The 16,595-nt window shown below is 31.0% G+C and overlaps 1 protein-coding gene across 1 annotated transcript; it reads right to left on the reverse strand.

Annotated features, from left to right (window-relative positions):
* Positions 1-7,174: 7,174 nt before the first annotated feature.
* Positions 7,175-16,370, reverse strand: LOC131943403 (uncharacterized). Its single transcript, XM_059303504.1, has 2 exons — positions 15,638-16,370; positions 7,175-8,554 (listed from the first exon to the last, which is right to left on the reverse strand). Exons 1-2 carry the CDS (start codon positions 16,287-16,289, stop codon positions 8,442-8,444), a joined length of 765 nt encoding a protein of 254 aa, XP_059159487.1. The 5' UTR covers positions 16,290-16,370; the 3' UTR covers positions 7,175-8,441.
* Positions 16,371-16,595: the final 225 nt, after the last annotated feature.

Consider the following 16,595-nt stretch of genomic DNA (forward strand, 5'->3'; position numbering starts at 1 on the left):
ATTAGCTACTACTTTCCCAAATAAATTTAAAAATAAATAGAAACACAACGTGGTAACTCACAAAAATAATATTTTTAAATAAAATTATTTTTATATATTTTCTTTAGAAATGTATTTTCTTTATATTGACATTTTTTTTAAAACTGTAATTTTATTCGAGTATATTTTAAATGAAAACAGTTAACCATTTTAAATATCAGAAACCTAGGCTTCGAATCCTTATAAATCAGCTACATTACCTGTCCGATTTCGTGCAATAATTACTCTATTTTCTGACACAATTTGCTTTCTGAGATATTTCTTTCCTCCAGACTGCCTTCACAATGAAAACATTAAATATTATAAGAATGTATGAGTATATACTATGTAAAATAGCTTTATATTTTAACAATATAATACATGTTTGACACAGGTTAAAATATTGACACCACAGCACAAAAGCGAAGTAAATATATGTAAACAAATGTATACGTCAACAGCATTTTTTTTCAAGAAAACCAAAACAAACAGAATTAGAAATGTTAGGTCAAACAAAAGGAAAAATCTGAAAAGCCCCAAAAGAATCCTTCACTGGTAATGAGACTATACAAAATTGACAAATAACATCTTAAATAAGCAGTGGTGCTGGTAGACAGAATGTCAATAAATTAAATGGTAAATTGAAAATAAGATTTCACTTTAAGTCGGCTAATTGGATTCCAGAATGGATCAAACCTAAACGTGAAGAGCAGGAGTTTGGGAGATTAACACAATATGACTTCTTATGTGTTGATAGTAAAATATCTTGCTGATTGTAATTGATTCCAGACATCATCACAGCAATAACATTTCCGATTCAGTTATTAATAAAATATGAAGCTTCTCTCAATGGTTAACAGTTTTCCCACTCGCCTGTACAAAGCCTGAAAACCAAACCCTTAACCAATTCAACAAATGGTTACAAATATCCGTGTGTACTAAGGGCAATATGGTAAACACTACTGATTAACCTGTATTTAAATTGTAAATAGTGTGTTTAAGAAAAAAAAATACATTTTAATAACAAACTTTTATCTAATAATGCGCAAAAAAGTTGAAAGTACATGATTTTCTTTAAATATTTAATTCTACAATTATATTTAGATAATACTAAAGAAAAGCGTGGATCACATAATAATAGATTTGATACTTTTACTAACATTAACTACTTAAGCGAACATGTCAAGATAAACTGACGCTATAGTTAACACGTCTGAGGGATGCAAAAAAATGCAACTCCTAAAATTCTAAACACATAAAGATGAATAGGCCTACACAGCGATACACCAAAAATAAAACACCTTATATTTAAAATTATAGAATCAAATGTACAACGTAGCAAATTAAACATGTATTAAACTGTTATTTTATACTTTATGGAATCCAAAAATGTTTCTTATGTTAACAGGTTTTTCCACTCTCCCAAGACACATACTCAAATCTAAACCCTAAACGAATTCTACAGTTCATTAAAATTCCCCGTGTCAACTAACAATAATATGTTATACCTAATTTCGGTTGGAATGTCAAGCCTTTTGTTTTTCAATTCATGGTATTGTATGATTGATTTATGCTAACATAATTCAAAACAATTTTGAATAATGGGTCTATAACAAATTAGCTGCAAATTTTGAATCATCAACACATGTTTTATTTACTTTAAGTTTTTTGTTTAAGCTAAGCAATAATACATGCTTAAGTGATTACGACACAAGTTGAATAACAAACAATTTGATTCAGCCAAATGATTTATTGTTGTAATTCTTTTAGCATTATCAATAATAAAACAAAATACTTTAAGACCGTCTTTTCCTGAGGTTGTAATTCTTAAGTAAAGACATTAAGTTAAAGTTTGCATTGTAAAGCTTTGCCAAAAAGGTGTGTCTGCATTTTCAACTCTACTTGGTAATAATGCCATGTGTTGCTTCACATTAGGATACTAATATAACAATGCCGTTAATTCCTCCCTCCCCTCTATAAAGTATTAGATTAGAAAGAAAAATATGTAGTTGTATTCCTGCCTTAATAAAGAACAGGTAAGGACCGAGATTAAACATTCAATGTTGGGCTTAAACCCTTGGCTGGAAAAGGACTGGGGTTAAGTTTGGGCCGAGTCTATTGTACTGTTGTTTGATTAGAATATCATAGGTTGTGTTTTGGTTTCCACAAATATGTAATATGGAATTTTATTGGCATTTTGGCTAGCATTTGTTTATAAACTCTACCTCGTCTTTACCTCTAGTGTGGTTGTGGTCAGCCGTTACCTCTAGTGTGGTTGTGGTCAGTCGTTACCTCTAGTGTGGTTGTGGTCAGTCGTTACCTCTAGTGTGGTTGTGGTCAGTCGTTATAATGGGATTTTGTTTTAGTTAAAATGATTAGTAGTCATATCTATCATTTGTAATGCGGTCTACATTAAGGTATGTTCGTTTTAAAGAAACTTTAAACACATTTTTTTAAACCGAGAAAAAAAACACTTTTTGCACGGAAGTCATAATTGGACGCGATAGTAATTAATCTTAATGTTTGTTATATATAAGAGCAACTGTGTAAGAAAACTAAAGGTTCTACATTTAGTCTATAAAAAATTATAAAACCGCTTACAAATTATAAAATACATTTAAACAAGTAATAGATTAATCAATTTGAATGTTATACAATTTTATAACGATATGATAATAAATAGTGTGAGGCGTATTTTTAAATTGAATTATTTTTAATATGTCTTCTGTTGGAAAAATATTTACTTGTTACTTCCCTTTAACTTACTGCTTTGAAATATGCAAATTTATCCGCACACACAGCTATCGTCAACATAATCACATGTACATTTCCTTACACACAATACAATCGTGGTTTATAAACATTTTTTATGGTTTTTAAGCATTTTTAATGTAACAATTTTTTTTAAACTCAAACAGGTATATATTTTCAAGGTGCACAAAATAAATCAACATCACTGTGTTCAAAACAAAACCACCAAAATATTATATGAGTATCACACAAAGACAAAACATTATAAAGAATATTTACTGAAAATCAGTGCGAATTCTGCTGTTGCTTTTCTCACACGGCTTCTCCATGAATTCAGCGAGCGTTGTTTATTTTCCATATCAATGTAGCTTATGATAGTGTTCTCGTAGTTTTACCTGTGCTAGACTAGAATTGTTACACTTGGCATTACAGCTCTTGCAGTTTAGCGACTGACCCATAACCAATCCATACCTCACACATAATAAATAAGTATATAACTGATAAGGAAACGTATTACTATTTAGTTTGCTTCTACTGTGTAAGTTTGTGCATAGCCCGGTGTAGTTGCATTCCTGCCTTAAAGAAAAACTAAAGAGCGCAGATAAACACCTAGTGGTGTGCTTGAACCTCGATAAGATATAGATAGGGGTTAGGTTTGGGCCCAAGTGTATAGTAATGTATATACCGGCGAAACTAATTCTTGTTTGTCAGAGTATCACTTGATGTTTGATTTTTTTAAACTCAAACATAGGTATATATTTTCAAGGTGCACAAAATAAATCAACATCACTGTGTTCAAAACAAAACCACCAAAATATTATATGAGTATCACACAAAGACAAAACATTATAAAGAATATTTACTGAAAATCAGTGCGAATTCTGCTGTTGCTTTTCTCACACGGCTTCTCCATGAATTCAGCGAGCGTTGTTTATTTTCCATATCAATGTAGCTTATGATAGTGTTCTCGTAGTTTTACCTGTGCTAGACTAGAATTGTTACACTTGGCATTACAGCTCTTGCAGTTTAGATAATGGCTCATGTCAATCTATTTTGTCTTTATTTGTCTGATCGTTTTGTGTTTATTTTTCTCGTTATAGGATTAAGCTATTAATTGTATTGAAAAAGAAATCACACGACGTACCACCACGACAGTCGAATGCTAGGCCACAATATAGACATTTCTGACCCAGCGGTTTCTAAACATTTTGTTGCAGCATCAATCCTAATATATAATTCCCCATGTGCGCACTTCTCTCTCTCTCTCTCTCTCTCTGTCTGTCCGCAAAATATTTTCGCCGGACATCACGTCAGAAACGGCAGCGATATATGGAGAACTTTATACGGACTTTTGTTGAAAATAATATGTTAGATGTTTTAAATGTATAACCACAATTTTATTTAAAGAAGAAAAATAAAAATTAAAGGCGTATTCGAATGTAGAGAAACAGTATTATTTATGCAACCGGAAAAGCATTAATAGATGTGAAAAGAACGCATAAAACTGTGACGTCACTATTGCTTATACATTAACTAATGACGTCATCTGCCGTGTTTAGAATAAAAAGAAATGAACTATTTCATTCAAATTTGATTTAGATCTACGTACACTATGAAATGTATACAATACAATTTTTCCGGCCTAAACTCATAAAATTTATTTTATTTATTTGGATTCTAGATCTAGATATTCTAGATTCATCTATTCAAATAATACATTTCTATACTAAAGTATTTCAGGCCTTAATTACTTTATTGAAATCTTTGTTTATCTATGCAATTTGCTAATCTCTATAATATATAAAGCAAAGTTGTCGGGTGCCCGATAGGGTACTTCCCGGTGCCGCAGGCGCTTCAAATTTGGCAGGATCTTGCCTTGGGGCGACAGAACACGGGGGCCGGTTGGCCGAAAAGTCTACGATGATGGGGTCAAAACTGATCTCGACTGACCGGCGCCTTATATGAGCTATAAATCGAAAAAAAAAATGTCCACGGAGGAACCTCTTCATAACTCCTGAGGTCGTAGACCGACCCTCGGGCAAATTAATTAAGCATTCAAATTCTCAATGTTTTCGAAAGCCTAAGCAAAGCTGGACAGCATGCCTAGTCTTAAACAGTGTTTCTTCCAGACTTTTTTCTCCGGGGGGGCACTTGAAATCTTCGGGAATGGGGGCGGTAAACTTTCTTCGGGGGGGCGGACACTGTTAAAAGTATATATTTTCTATATAAATTATATAAATTTAATTTCGTTCGGGGGGGGGGGGGCAGTAAAAAAATTTCGGGGGGGCTTAGCCCCCCCCCCCCCCCCCCCCCCGAAGAGATGCCTGGAAGAAACTCTGGTCTTAAAATAAACACCAAAGTCTTGTCGCCTCACCCACAGCCAATCCCTAACTAGCATAGAATAATCTAATATATAAAGCTCAGTTCTGTATGTAATGCATTTGTATGTCGTTGGAATTGTACGAATTTAAAAGTTAGAAAATTATCGTGCGCATTTGTCTAAATTTATGAGCTAAAAAATTACTATTGAAAGTGTTGGGAAATAATTTTCATTTTTCAAATTATAGTAATAATTGTCGGCATGTTCATTAAACACAAGTTTTAAAAAAAATATCATCTTTTACAAAAATTCTAATTATGTCTTTATTTAGTCCTATAGCACTTACTTCCCTTTGATAAATTAGGAAAAACACAATTACTTCCCTTTATAAAACCATTGCATTCCGTGAAAATAATTTACTTTTTAATTACTTTGTTTTGGTGTTGGGAAAAAAAATAATTACATAATTAGCGGGGATTGATCAAGTGCAAATGTTGTAGGTATTTTACGGATAAGCTTGGAGTATTAAAATTGTTTATTAAATTGAAACAGGCGCGTTCGTTTAAGTGAGTGCAAAAGACTGTGAATAAGTTGGGGTACTATAGTCGTTCATTAAGCTAAAACAGGTGATTCCGCCCCGGGCGTTTATGTTCGCGTTAGTGTTTTCTTTGTGTTTAGGTGGGTTTGCGTTAGTGGTTGCGTTTTAATTTGGTTCGTTTTTGTTCTTTCTTTTTTCGTTTTTGTTTGTGTTTTTTTTGTTTGGGTTTGTATTTGTGTTTTTGGTTGGTTTTGCGTTTAGATTTGGTTTGTTTTCGTTTGCTTTTTTCGTTGATTTTTTTTTGTTGGTATTGGTGTTTGTGGTTGGGTTTGTTGTTAGGTTTTTGTTTTCGTTTGCTTTTTTGTTTGTTTTTTCTTTGTGTTTGTATTGGTGTTTGTGGGTGTGGTTGTGTTTGTTGTTAAGTTTTTGTTTTCGTTTGTATTTGTAATTGTGTTAGCGTTATGTTTGCGTTTTGTTGTTTTGGTTTTGGTTGGTTGTGGTTTGGGTGGGCAATGCTAGGTTTATGATGATTACTAAACACACAGGTAATGGTCTTTAACAGAAAGGTTTTTCACAGAAGCCAGAGCAGGGCTTGGCCGGGACGGCTAGTTAACTATATAACTGATAAGGAAACAAGTATTTCCATTTTTCTCCATGTCCACAACATCTCAACTGTATTAGTTTGGACATAGCCCGGTGTAGTTGTATTCCTGCCTTAATAAAGAAAAACTAAAGAGCGCAGATAAACACCTACTGGTGCGCTTGAACCTCGATAAGATATAGACAGGGGGTTAGGTTTGGGCCCACGTCTATTGTATTTTATGTACCGGCTAAACTAATTCTTTTGTGTCATCTTATTGCTGTTGCTTTCCGAAAATGAATTGATTAATATTTATTAATATCGCTCAAATTTATTTTAATACGCTGTCAAATTCGTTCGTCAAAAGTAATGTTGCATTACAAATGTTATTCGTGTAGGCCTATGAAATGTTGCTATCGTTTATTTCATGTTTGCAACACTTAATGATAATGAGAATTATTTTTTATGACTAACATCAAATTCAAAGTCATATTTTCTGTATCCACATTGTGACCTCAGTGCAAAATTCATCATTTTATCATAAAGATTAGTGGTCCTTGTGAACAAGAATTTTATGACCAACATCAAATTCAGGTGGCTAATTTCCTGAATGAGACTCCTGATGTTGAGATAGAGAAGATTTCCAAGAAAACATTTTATAACACACATCACATTCATGTGGATTGCCTCAATGAATCTTTTTATGTTCCAATAATTTATCTTTCCGAGTATACTTTTTATGACAAACATCACATTCTTGGGGCCTAAGTCCAGAGTGAGACATTTGATGATGAATTAAATTAGTTTTTGAATCAAACTTTTTATGACACACAACACATGCATAGGGCATAAGTCCAAAATGAATCTTTTTATGTTCCAATAATGTATCTTTCCCAGTATACTTTTTATGACACACATTACATTCATGTGGTACAATTTCTAAATGAGAATTTAAATGGTTAGACATACTACGCTTACTACTAAATTTTTCATGACACATATCACACACATAGGGTTTGTATCTATAGTGAATAATTTTGTGTTAAGATAAATCACACTTCCTAGCAAACTTCTTATAACACACATCACATTCATGAGGTCTCACACCTAAATGAATATTTTTATGATGAGATAAATTAGATTTCTGACAAACATCACATTCATAGGGCTTGAGATTAGAATGTGTATTTTTATGGTCAGATAAAGTTCTCTTCAGACTGAACTTTTTATGACACACATCACATCTGTCTTTTGTCTCCTGAATGAATCTTTTCATGTACAGATAAATAACTTTTCTGACTAAACATTTTATGGCAAATGCCACATTCATGCTTAAGTCCATAGTGAATATTTTTGTGTGTATATATAAACCAAACTTCCCAGCAAACTTCTTATAACACACATCACATTCATATGGTCTGAGACCTGAATGAATATTTTTATGCCTTACTAATTGACTTTTCCATCTAAAACTTTTAAGACACACATCACATTCATATGGCCTAAGTCCAGAGTGAATGACTTTGTGTGCATATAAACTAGCCTTATGAGCAAACTTTTTATGACACACATCACATTCATTGCATCTGTCTTCAGAATGTAATTTATGCAGAGAAAACTTCTTGTTTATTTTCTTAAGCTGTTTTACATGACTGTTCATAGCACCTTGTTGCTGATGAAAATCATACCCATATGAATTCTTTCTTGTGTGAGTTTTCATATGTTGTGTAATATGATGAAAATGAGTAAATCTTTGACAACACATATCATTCTTATGTCTTCAGTCCCTTATCCCTGAACTCAATCATTGTTGGAAAATTATCAATAACTTCTTTATGCATTTCCTTGAGTTCTTGTAAATCATGATGAAGATCTGATTTTAAAATTGTAAAATTTTCAATAAAAGCATCTGAATCTGGTAAATATTCAAGCTGTCTTATAACATCTAAGCTATTTTTGTTTTCACCCTTAATTGATGAAAATGTTAAGATACCCTTTTTCATAACATCACACCTTAAAAATTCTGTTGAAGCATTTGGTTTCATATCTTTAGAAGAAGAAAATGTTTCATCTGATTGTTGATCTGAAGTTGAAAATGCAACTGTTTCATTTGACTTGTCTTCAAAAGGTGAAGATTGTGATGCCATATTTTGTTTGATAACATTTGAAGTTGAAATCAATGTTAAATTTGGTTTCACATCTTCTAAAGAAAATTGCCAATCTTACATCTGATTTTAAATCCATAAATTGTATTGCTTGATCATTTGATTCCTGTTTAACCACAAGTGCACTTTGTATAGACATGGCTGATTTGCCCAGTCTGTTCTGCAAAAATTGTAATGGATGGCTAAAAAAAGAGAAAATAAAAATAGATATGAACAGAAAAATAAAATTATTTTTAAAAACATTTTTCCCCCCTAAAATATCTACATTTTAATACATCTACAAGTAAGAATAATATGTAAAAAGTTTGCAACTTTTATTAACTCTCTTCATAAATGTGGAGAGGTCCATTACTTTAGGCCTGACAATTTTTTAGTTTTAATAAAAAAAAAACTCCCTGGAAATTATTTAATACTTCAATGTGAATTATATTTTTTTTAAGATTTCAACTATTTAGTAACTCTTTTCATAAGATGTGGAGAGGTCAATTACTTTGGCCTAAGACAAAATTTAGTTATTTTCCTTAAACAATTGTTAACACTATGTGTGGTAAACCTTAACATATGAACTGTAAAATAAATACCAAGTATCTAGTAATTTAATGGAAAAAGCACAACTTGCAGTGTTTATTTTGTTTGAACGGTGTTCTAAACATCTTATACTAGTATATATGTATTTAATAAAACTAATGCGTAGCCTAGAGAGAACATAGCTAGTGATATTGTGTAATGTTTAAACAGCTCTCCTAAAGATATAATGTAGGTCTAATAGTAATATATATTTCAAGAGCTGAAAGAAGATATATATATATATATATATATATATATATATATATATATATATATATACATATATATATATATATATACATATATATATATATATATATACATATATATATATATATAGATATATGTATATGTATATATATATATATATATAGATATATGTATATATATATATATATATATATATATATATATATATATATATATATATATATATATATATATATATATATATATATATATATATATATATATATATATATATATATATATATATATATCTTCTTTCAGCTCTTGAAGTAGTTTTGTTTAAAGATTTAAATTTTGCTGAACATTTTCCCCCTTAATTTTAATTTTGGGGTAGTTAGAATCAGGTTCTGGATATACCTGTACAACCTGTCTATTGTTATACTGTACATTGTATTTAATTTTGTTATTGTTCTAATACAAACAATTATATATACATATTATTGTATAGGCTTATGATCAGAGGCTGGGGTTTACAGTAAATAATTATCATATCAATCAGTAGGCCTATATCTAATTTTCTCCTGTTATGGTATAGGGGTTCAAAAACAGTTCAAATATATTTGCTACAACCCTGCTTGCTTATCATAAATTTATCCTTGGTGTATGTATCTCCATGAAAGTGTTTACATCAGCCAATGATAGACACAATTTCAAATCCTGTTACTATATTTAGCTTGTATTTGTAGGCATACATATTTTTAGAATTTTTAATGGAAGTGTTAGAATTTTTAAGAGAGGTTAGTTTTATTTAATGTATTGTTAGTTTTTAATTATTGTTTCTAGCACTGTGTGAAAGAATAGATAGTGTGGCTGTTATCATATCACATATTGTTTTCGGTTTACAAACCTGTCTTAATTGTATTTTTTTAAATTGATATTGTGGAAAAAGGCATTAATATTATAATTTTTTAACAAATTATATTTTACTTAGTTTAGGGTTAGTGGTTAGGCTAAGCCCCTAAGGGTTAGGGCTAGGTATAGATTTAGAAAATACTGTTAGGCATTGTTAAGCCTATTGATTTTTTTCAAAGCAAATAGCTAGTGTCAGATAATTTCTGATGCTATATCGTGAGATTACAAAAATCTTAATACTTGTGTTGAGTTTCGTAAACATTCATTACTGTAAATTAGGGGTCTCCAAACTATGCGGGATGCTGGCCTTGAGGTCCTCTTATTCGGTCCGCGAAGAACTTTTTGTCCACAGAAAATAAATATTTGTAAGAGGTGGCTGAGAAAATGTGTCTAGAAAATTCAAAACAATTTGAAAATGTAGCTTTGGGTGCAAATACCATTGCCCGCCATGTTGTAGACATTGTTGAAAACATTGTGGATAAAATAGCGAAAAGTGCAAGCAAGTTTCGCCATTTTTCAATTGCAAAGGATGAGTTGCTGGACAGCTGTTCCACCTCTCAACTGCATGTGTTCATTAGAGGTGTGGATAAAGACTTAACACAAGAGCTGGCATCCCTACATAACAAGTATGGCAATGTTACCAGAGAGGATATATTCAATGAGTTAAAAACACATCTGCTGAATTAACTTGGACTGGACTAACCTCAGTTGTCTGACTATTGATTTGAGGAAAGTGCATTAGTGGCATAAATAAATGCTTGGTTGGACAAGCGAATGAGAAAAACATTGTACAACAAATGCTCCTGCACTGTATTATTCACAGCAAGCTTTGTGTGCTAAATATGTGGACACAAGCAGTGTACTGAATCCTGTGGTGAAGATGGTGAGTTTAATAAGGTCACATGGGCTCAACCATAGACAGTTCAGAGACATGCTGATAGATACAGACACAGAATCGCAAGAGTTACCATATTACACAGCAGCAAGATGGCTAAGTTGTAAGAAAGTTCTGAGCAGAGTACTTTATTTTCTGGGAGGGGGACTCCGCCACCCAGAAAAGATGGCCGTAAGAAACTCTGGCCCCAAAACTGATATTTGATAGCTAATGTGGCCCTCAGGTTGAAAAGTTTGGAGACCCCTGCTGTAAACCATAGTTTATTTGACTGTTGAACTATAAATAAAGTCAAGTGCATTCATTTTAACTTTAATTGACTGAAATTTTGCAAAAATTAGTAGACCTAAATAGTAATAGTAATGTCATATGTAGTAATTAATGTTTTATTAAGAAACACAGAAAAATCGCAGAAGATTTGTGGCAAGTAGATTCTAGATCTAGTAAAATAAGACGATTAGATTTACTTAAGTTTGAGGTAGTAAGAAGGAATAGATAAATGTTTAGAAGTAGCAATAATTAGCACATACTCTTAAAATAATTAGAAATACAAAATAATTAGCAAAACAGTATTTAAAATTTTCAAACATAATGTACTAAAAAAATATGGTGCAAAATAAAATATAGTTTACAGTACTTTCTGTGGTTTTGGGAATGGCATGACATAATATGCCATAGTTTTACTGTTTTTAACTGCTGTACCATTCCAGAATAATAACGATGCTATATCGTGAGATTACGGTTACCAAGAATTTTAACTGAATCAATGAAATAAGTATATTTTGACATACAGATCTATATTTAATATTTTATTATGTAGAGTAGTGTCTTCGTTTTTTGTGATACTGTAGACTACTATAGCTATAGACTTTCAGCATTTCCTCTACAACTATAATAATACTCGATTCTATAATCTATAAATTCCATCACATCCTGTCGAGGAAATAATTAATAAACAGTGCTCATTTTCTCTCATAATATGATATGAGACCTACTAGGTAGAGTATAGACTATAGGCCTATCTATTAATTAACTCTTAAATTTAATTAAATTCTATTATCTAGATCTAGTCCTAGTACTAGATAGTAGATCTAGGTTGATAGGCCTACATTTACAGTTTACACAAAAAAGCAATAAAACGAATGTCTGAATGTGCCATCATAGTACAGTAAAGAAATAGATCTAGATCTAGAAAGTCTAGATTCTAGTACTTTGTCTAGTAGTACGCTAAATAAATTTAATTTTCCGCAATCTTTTAAATCAAAAATTTAAAATTAACATACAGATAACTAAATAATAGATCACCATTAATGTTCAAAACCAGAAGTACTGTCCTAAAATTAACTTTTGACAACGATATTTAATATTTATTTGATCTAAGATTCTAAATTATTAAACGTTATTTTAGAATCTAACTGTTGATAGCAGTTGCAGCTGTCCCGTTATATTTTTATTATCTAGAGAGGTTTCCCCTCGTTAGGTCTAGATCAGTAGGGCTTAAACTGGATCTAGATCCAGTTTCAGCCCTGAATTATTTTCATGTTTGTAGTTTTGCCAGATTTTAACTTTCTAGAATATAGATTCTATATCTAGATCTACAAGGTATAGACAAAGTCTTGTATCGTGCAAAAAAAGGAATTAACCGGGAGTAATCTTTCCTAAACTTTCTTACAGGAGATGGCAACTCGGGACATAGACAATATTTTTAATCCATTTTAAATACTTCCACTTTTTAAAGTAGAATAAAATCTCATAGAAAAAAGAATTGCACGCAAAATTGAACGCCAAATAAAATGTGCATAATAGTGCGGACTATTATTAGTACTTAATAAATTCACATGCGTTTTTTTTGAGAAATCTGAAAAAGTGAAAATTACTACCTCCGGTCAACTGAAATTACTCAAAATTTGACAGAAGGCAGAAAATTAGATCTTTTACTTACATGTAAAATTTCATTTATCTATCTGAAATAGTGCTCAAGTTATAGGCTTTTGAAAAATTAAAAGTGTAGAAGAAGTTCCACTTCCGGTTATCGGAAATCGCTCAAATGTTGATACGGATTTACGATTTTGATATAATACTTATATATGAAATTTCATCAACCTAGCTGTAACGGTACTCAAGTTATCGTGTTTTACAGTTTTTCCAACTTCATTACCCATAAAGCGCCAAAATTTTTATAAATCTGGATTTATAATTTTTGCCCAATTAAAGTAAGTCCTTTATATCCCGGATGAGATGAAGGACTGAGGAGTAAAACGGTAAAAACTGTCAAAATTTCATCTGATTTTTGTGCACAATTACAATACACTATACTCTGTATACTAGAAAAGTAAAAAAATCAAGATTTTTGCAATCTCGACGTTTTAGGGCTCCTTGAGTCGGAAAAAACATAGTTTTGCAATCATTTCCGTATGTCTTGTGTGTGTCTGTATTTGAAATGTTTCCCTAACAAACATAAGTTGTCGAACACTGACATTTCGCATACCTGACACATACAGGCTTTGTAGCATCACAAGAGAGAAAAACATACCCCAGCATTCAAAACACATTGGCCTCATTGGAATTTATACATACAGAAAGTGTTGATAGACATACAATAACAATAAAAAAAATTTAGCTATTTTATTTTATAAAATTTTCATGTTATAATTTCTAAAGATTCACTACATTAGAATTTTTATTAGGCCCTACAATGTTTGTTTTTTAAATAGTAAAGAGTACAATTAACCAATAACAATTAACAAATAATCACATAATGTTGAAATTAAGATACCAAAATGAAACAATTGCTGCTTAAGTACAAAGCAAGCATTAGTCAATGGAACAATAATGAGCATCTTGTTTATACATCTTTAAGCTATTGATTGTAAAAATTTTACTGGATCCATACTTAGTTCCTAGTAGAAATTTAATTTATCCAGGTACTAAATTACCATTTAAATTTCAATCTCAATTCAATTTACAATGTTATCTGCATTAGTGATGACAATAAATACATCTCAAGGACTAATATTAGATAAGAATTTTTTTTTGGGTAGCCAGATTTTTTACATATGGTCTGTTTGAGTTATACATTGCAGACCGTAGAGTCTGATCATATGATTTGAGATTCTATACCTCTCATTATAAAGATTAAGAACATTTAGTAAAAGATGAAAAAGTGTTTATAAAAAAAGATTGTCTCAGAAGTTTTGATGTCACTGTACCTGTTGGCCAGATGCCACTGTGACTGCTGGCCTGATGTCATTGTACTTGTCTAATGGAGGTTGTTTTACCTGTCAACCTGATATTCTGTCATGTTACTGTATGTCTGACGGAGCTGTTTGTGAATAGTGTAAAAGTGTAAAGTTAAGAATGAGAATTGTGTAACAGTAGGGCCTAAATATATTGTAAACATCTAGTAAATGTAAATAAATTAATTGAACTTTGTGTTTTGTGTTAGTTAGCTTCTGTTATTGTTAATAATGAGTGTAACTGGTTTGAGCATATTAAGTTCACTTCCTTGTCTCAATGAATGTGCATTGTCAATGTTATGTAATTTGAAAAGATTAGGCAAATTAACTGTATGGCCTGAGCAAAACCATGCCGGTATAAAAAGAAAACCCTGGGTTTCTAAAGTTATAGCTTACTTCTCCTATCATACACATTTACAAATAACACACAAAAAAGTAGGCTACATAAATGTGCATTTAGACTATGACAAATAACAGATTAATGTAGCTTCTCTCTTGAATGACTTTTTCAAGAGCACTTAAATAAGAACTTTGAGAAAATCTTGCAAACATATGTATGGCTTATAACCTGTAAAAACACTTATACGTCATAACAAATTATTCTTCTCAGTCAACTTTTTGTGACAAATATCACATTCATGTGGCTTCTCTCTTTAATAAATTGTTAGTGTGTGAAGATAAAAAAGAAATTTGAGAAACCCTTGGATGTCAAACATTACATTCTTGTGGCCTTTCTCCTGAATGAACCTTTCTATGTCTTCTTAAATTAGAACTTTGAGAAAACTTTTTATGACAAACATCACATTCATTTGGCTTATCTCCTAAATGAATTTTTTTATGTGTTCTTAAATTAGAATTTCGAGCAAACCTTTTATGACAAACATCACATTCAAGTGGCCTCTCTCCTGAATGAACCTTTTTATGTGTTTTTAAATTAGAATTTTGAGAAAACTTTTTCTGACAAACATCACATTCATGTGGCCTTTCTTCTGAATGAACCTTTTTATGTTTTCTTAAATTAGAACTTTGAGAAAACTTTTTATGACAAACATCACATTCATTTGGCTTATCTCCTGAATGAACCTTTTTATGTGTTCTTAAATTGGAATTTCGAGCAAACCTTTTATGACAAACATCACATTCATTTGGCTTATCTCCTGAATGAACCTTTTTATGTGCTTTTAAATTGGAATTTTTAGAAAACTTTTTATGACAAACATCACATTCATATTGCTTTACTCCTGTATGAATTCTTTTGTGTTTACTTAAGCCAGAACTTTGAGTAAAACTTTTATGACAAACATCACATTTATCTGGCTTATCTACTAAATGCATTTTCACATGTGTATATATTCTACATTGATAAGAGAACCTTTTATTACAAACATTACATATGTATTGCTTATCTCTTGAATGCTTTTTTTTATTTTTACTGAAATTACAACTTTGAGAAAGATTCTCATGGTCACCATAATATTCAACTTGCTTATTTTCTTCTTGACTTGTTTTATGTTTTATTAAGTTAGAACTTTGAGAAAATCTTTTGTGTTTGTTACTAGAAACAATCTGATATTTTTTGTCTCTAGAAAACTGGAGATTTTCTTCAACTTGAAGTTCAAGCCCTTTTTGTTGTTTATCCTCAAAACATAAAAATCCTGTCAATAAATCTGGTTTTGAATCTTTACTACTTGATAAAGTTGTGACTTCTAATTTGTTATCTTTAGATGTTGATAATGTTGATACAGCAGGCTTTTTATCTTTACAAATTAAAAACTCAGTTGTAACATCAGGTTTAACATCTTGCAAGCTTATAAATGATTTGTTGGGTGTAAATTTATCAAAAGATGAAAAACTTGAAAATTCTGTTTCTGTGCCTTTAGAAGATGAAAATTCTGTTTTAGTATAGGGTTTAACATCTTGAGAAGCTGTGAATGTCATGTTGGGTTTTGCATCAACAAGAGATGAAAATGTTGTAAATTCTGTTTTTATGTCTTTAGAAGATGAAAATATTGTTGATAGATCTGGTTTCAAATCTTCAGAGTTTAAAAATTCTGTTAATTTGTGTGACTGTTCATCTACAATAGACAACATTGCAGCTAAATGCTCTGTTTCCTCTTCCATTCTTGACTGCTTTTTTATAAATCAACTGATGATTAAAAATGTTATAAATGTTAAATTGAAAAGTGGTGATTATAAAGTCAGAATAAAGTATTATTATTAAAATGGCAAAATTAATGGCAGAAGGTCTGTTAATCTCTTCACACTGTCTGATGTGATCTAAAAATAGATCGCCAGTGATGCCAAGGCTATCATTAGATTAGGACTGCATATTAATATTCTTTAAATATTCTTAAAAAACACAAATTAGTAATCCAGCACTGCTTATTTTGGCTAACGATTGAGGAATTACCAAATGTGCTTCGATCC

Source organism: Physella acuta, unplaced genomic scaffold, assembly GCF_028476545.2.
Source record: "Physella acuta isolate Inbredline_101_S28 unplaced genomic scaffold, ASM2847654v3 ptg000454l, whole genome shotgun sequence".
NCBI lineage: Eukaryota > Metazoa > Mollusca > Gastropoda > Physidae > Physella > Physella acuta.

What these genes read in the sequence shown, in the direction of transcription:
- LOC131943403 (XM_059303504.1), bottom strand. Translation starts at nt 16,289, where the DNA reads ATGGAAGAGGAAACAGAGCATTTAGCTGCAATGTTGTCTATTGTAGAT. An exon ending in TAAGCAAGTTGAATATTATG is followed by an intron (nt 8,555 to 15,637) that starts GTGACCATGAGA and finishes CTCTTTTTTTAG; the next exon opens with CCATCCATTACAATTTTTGC.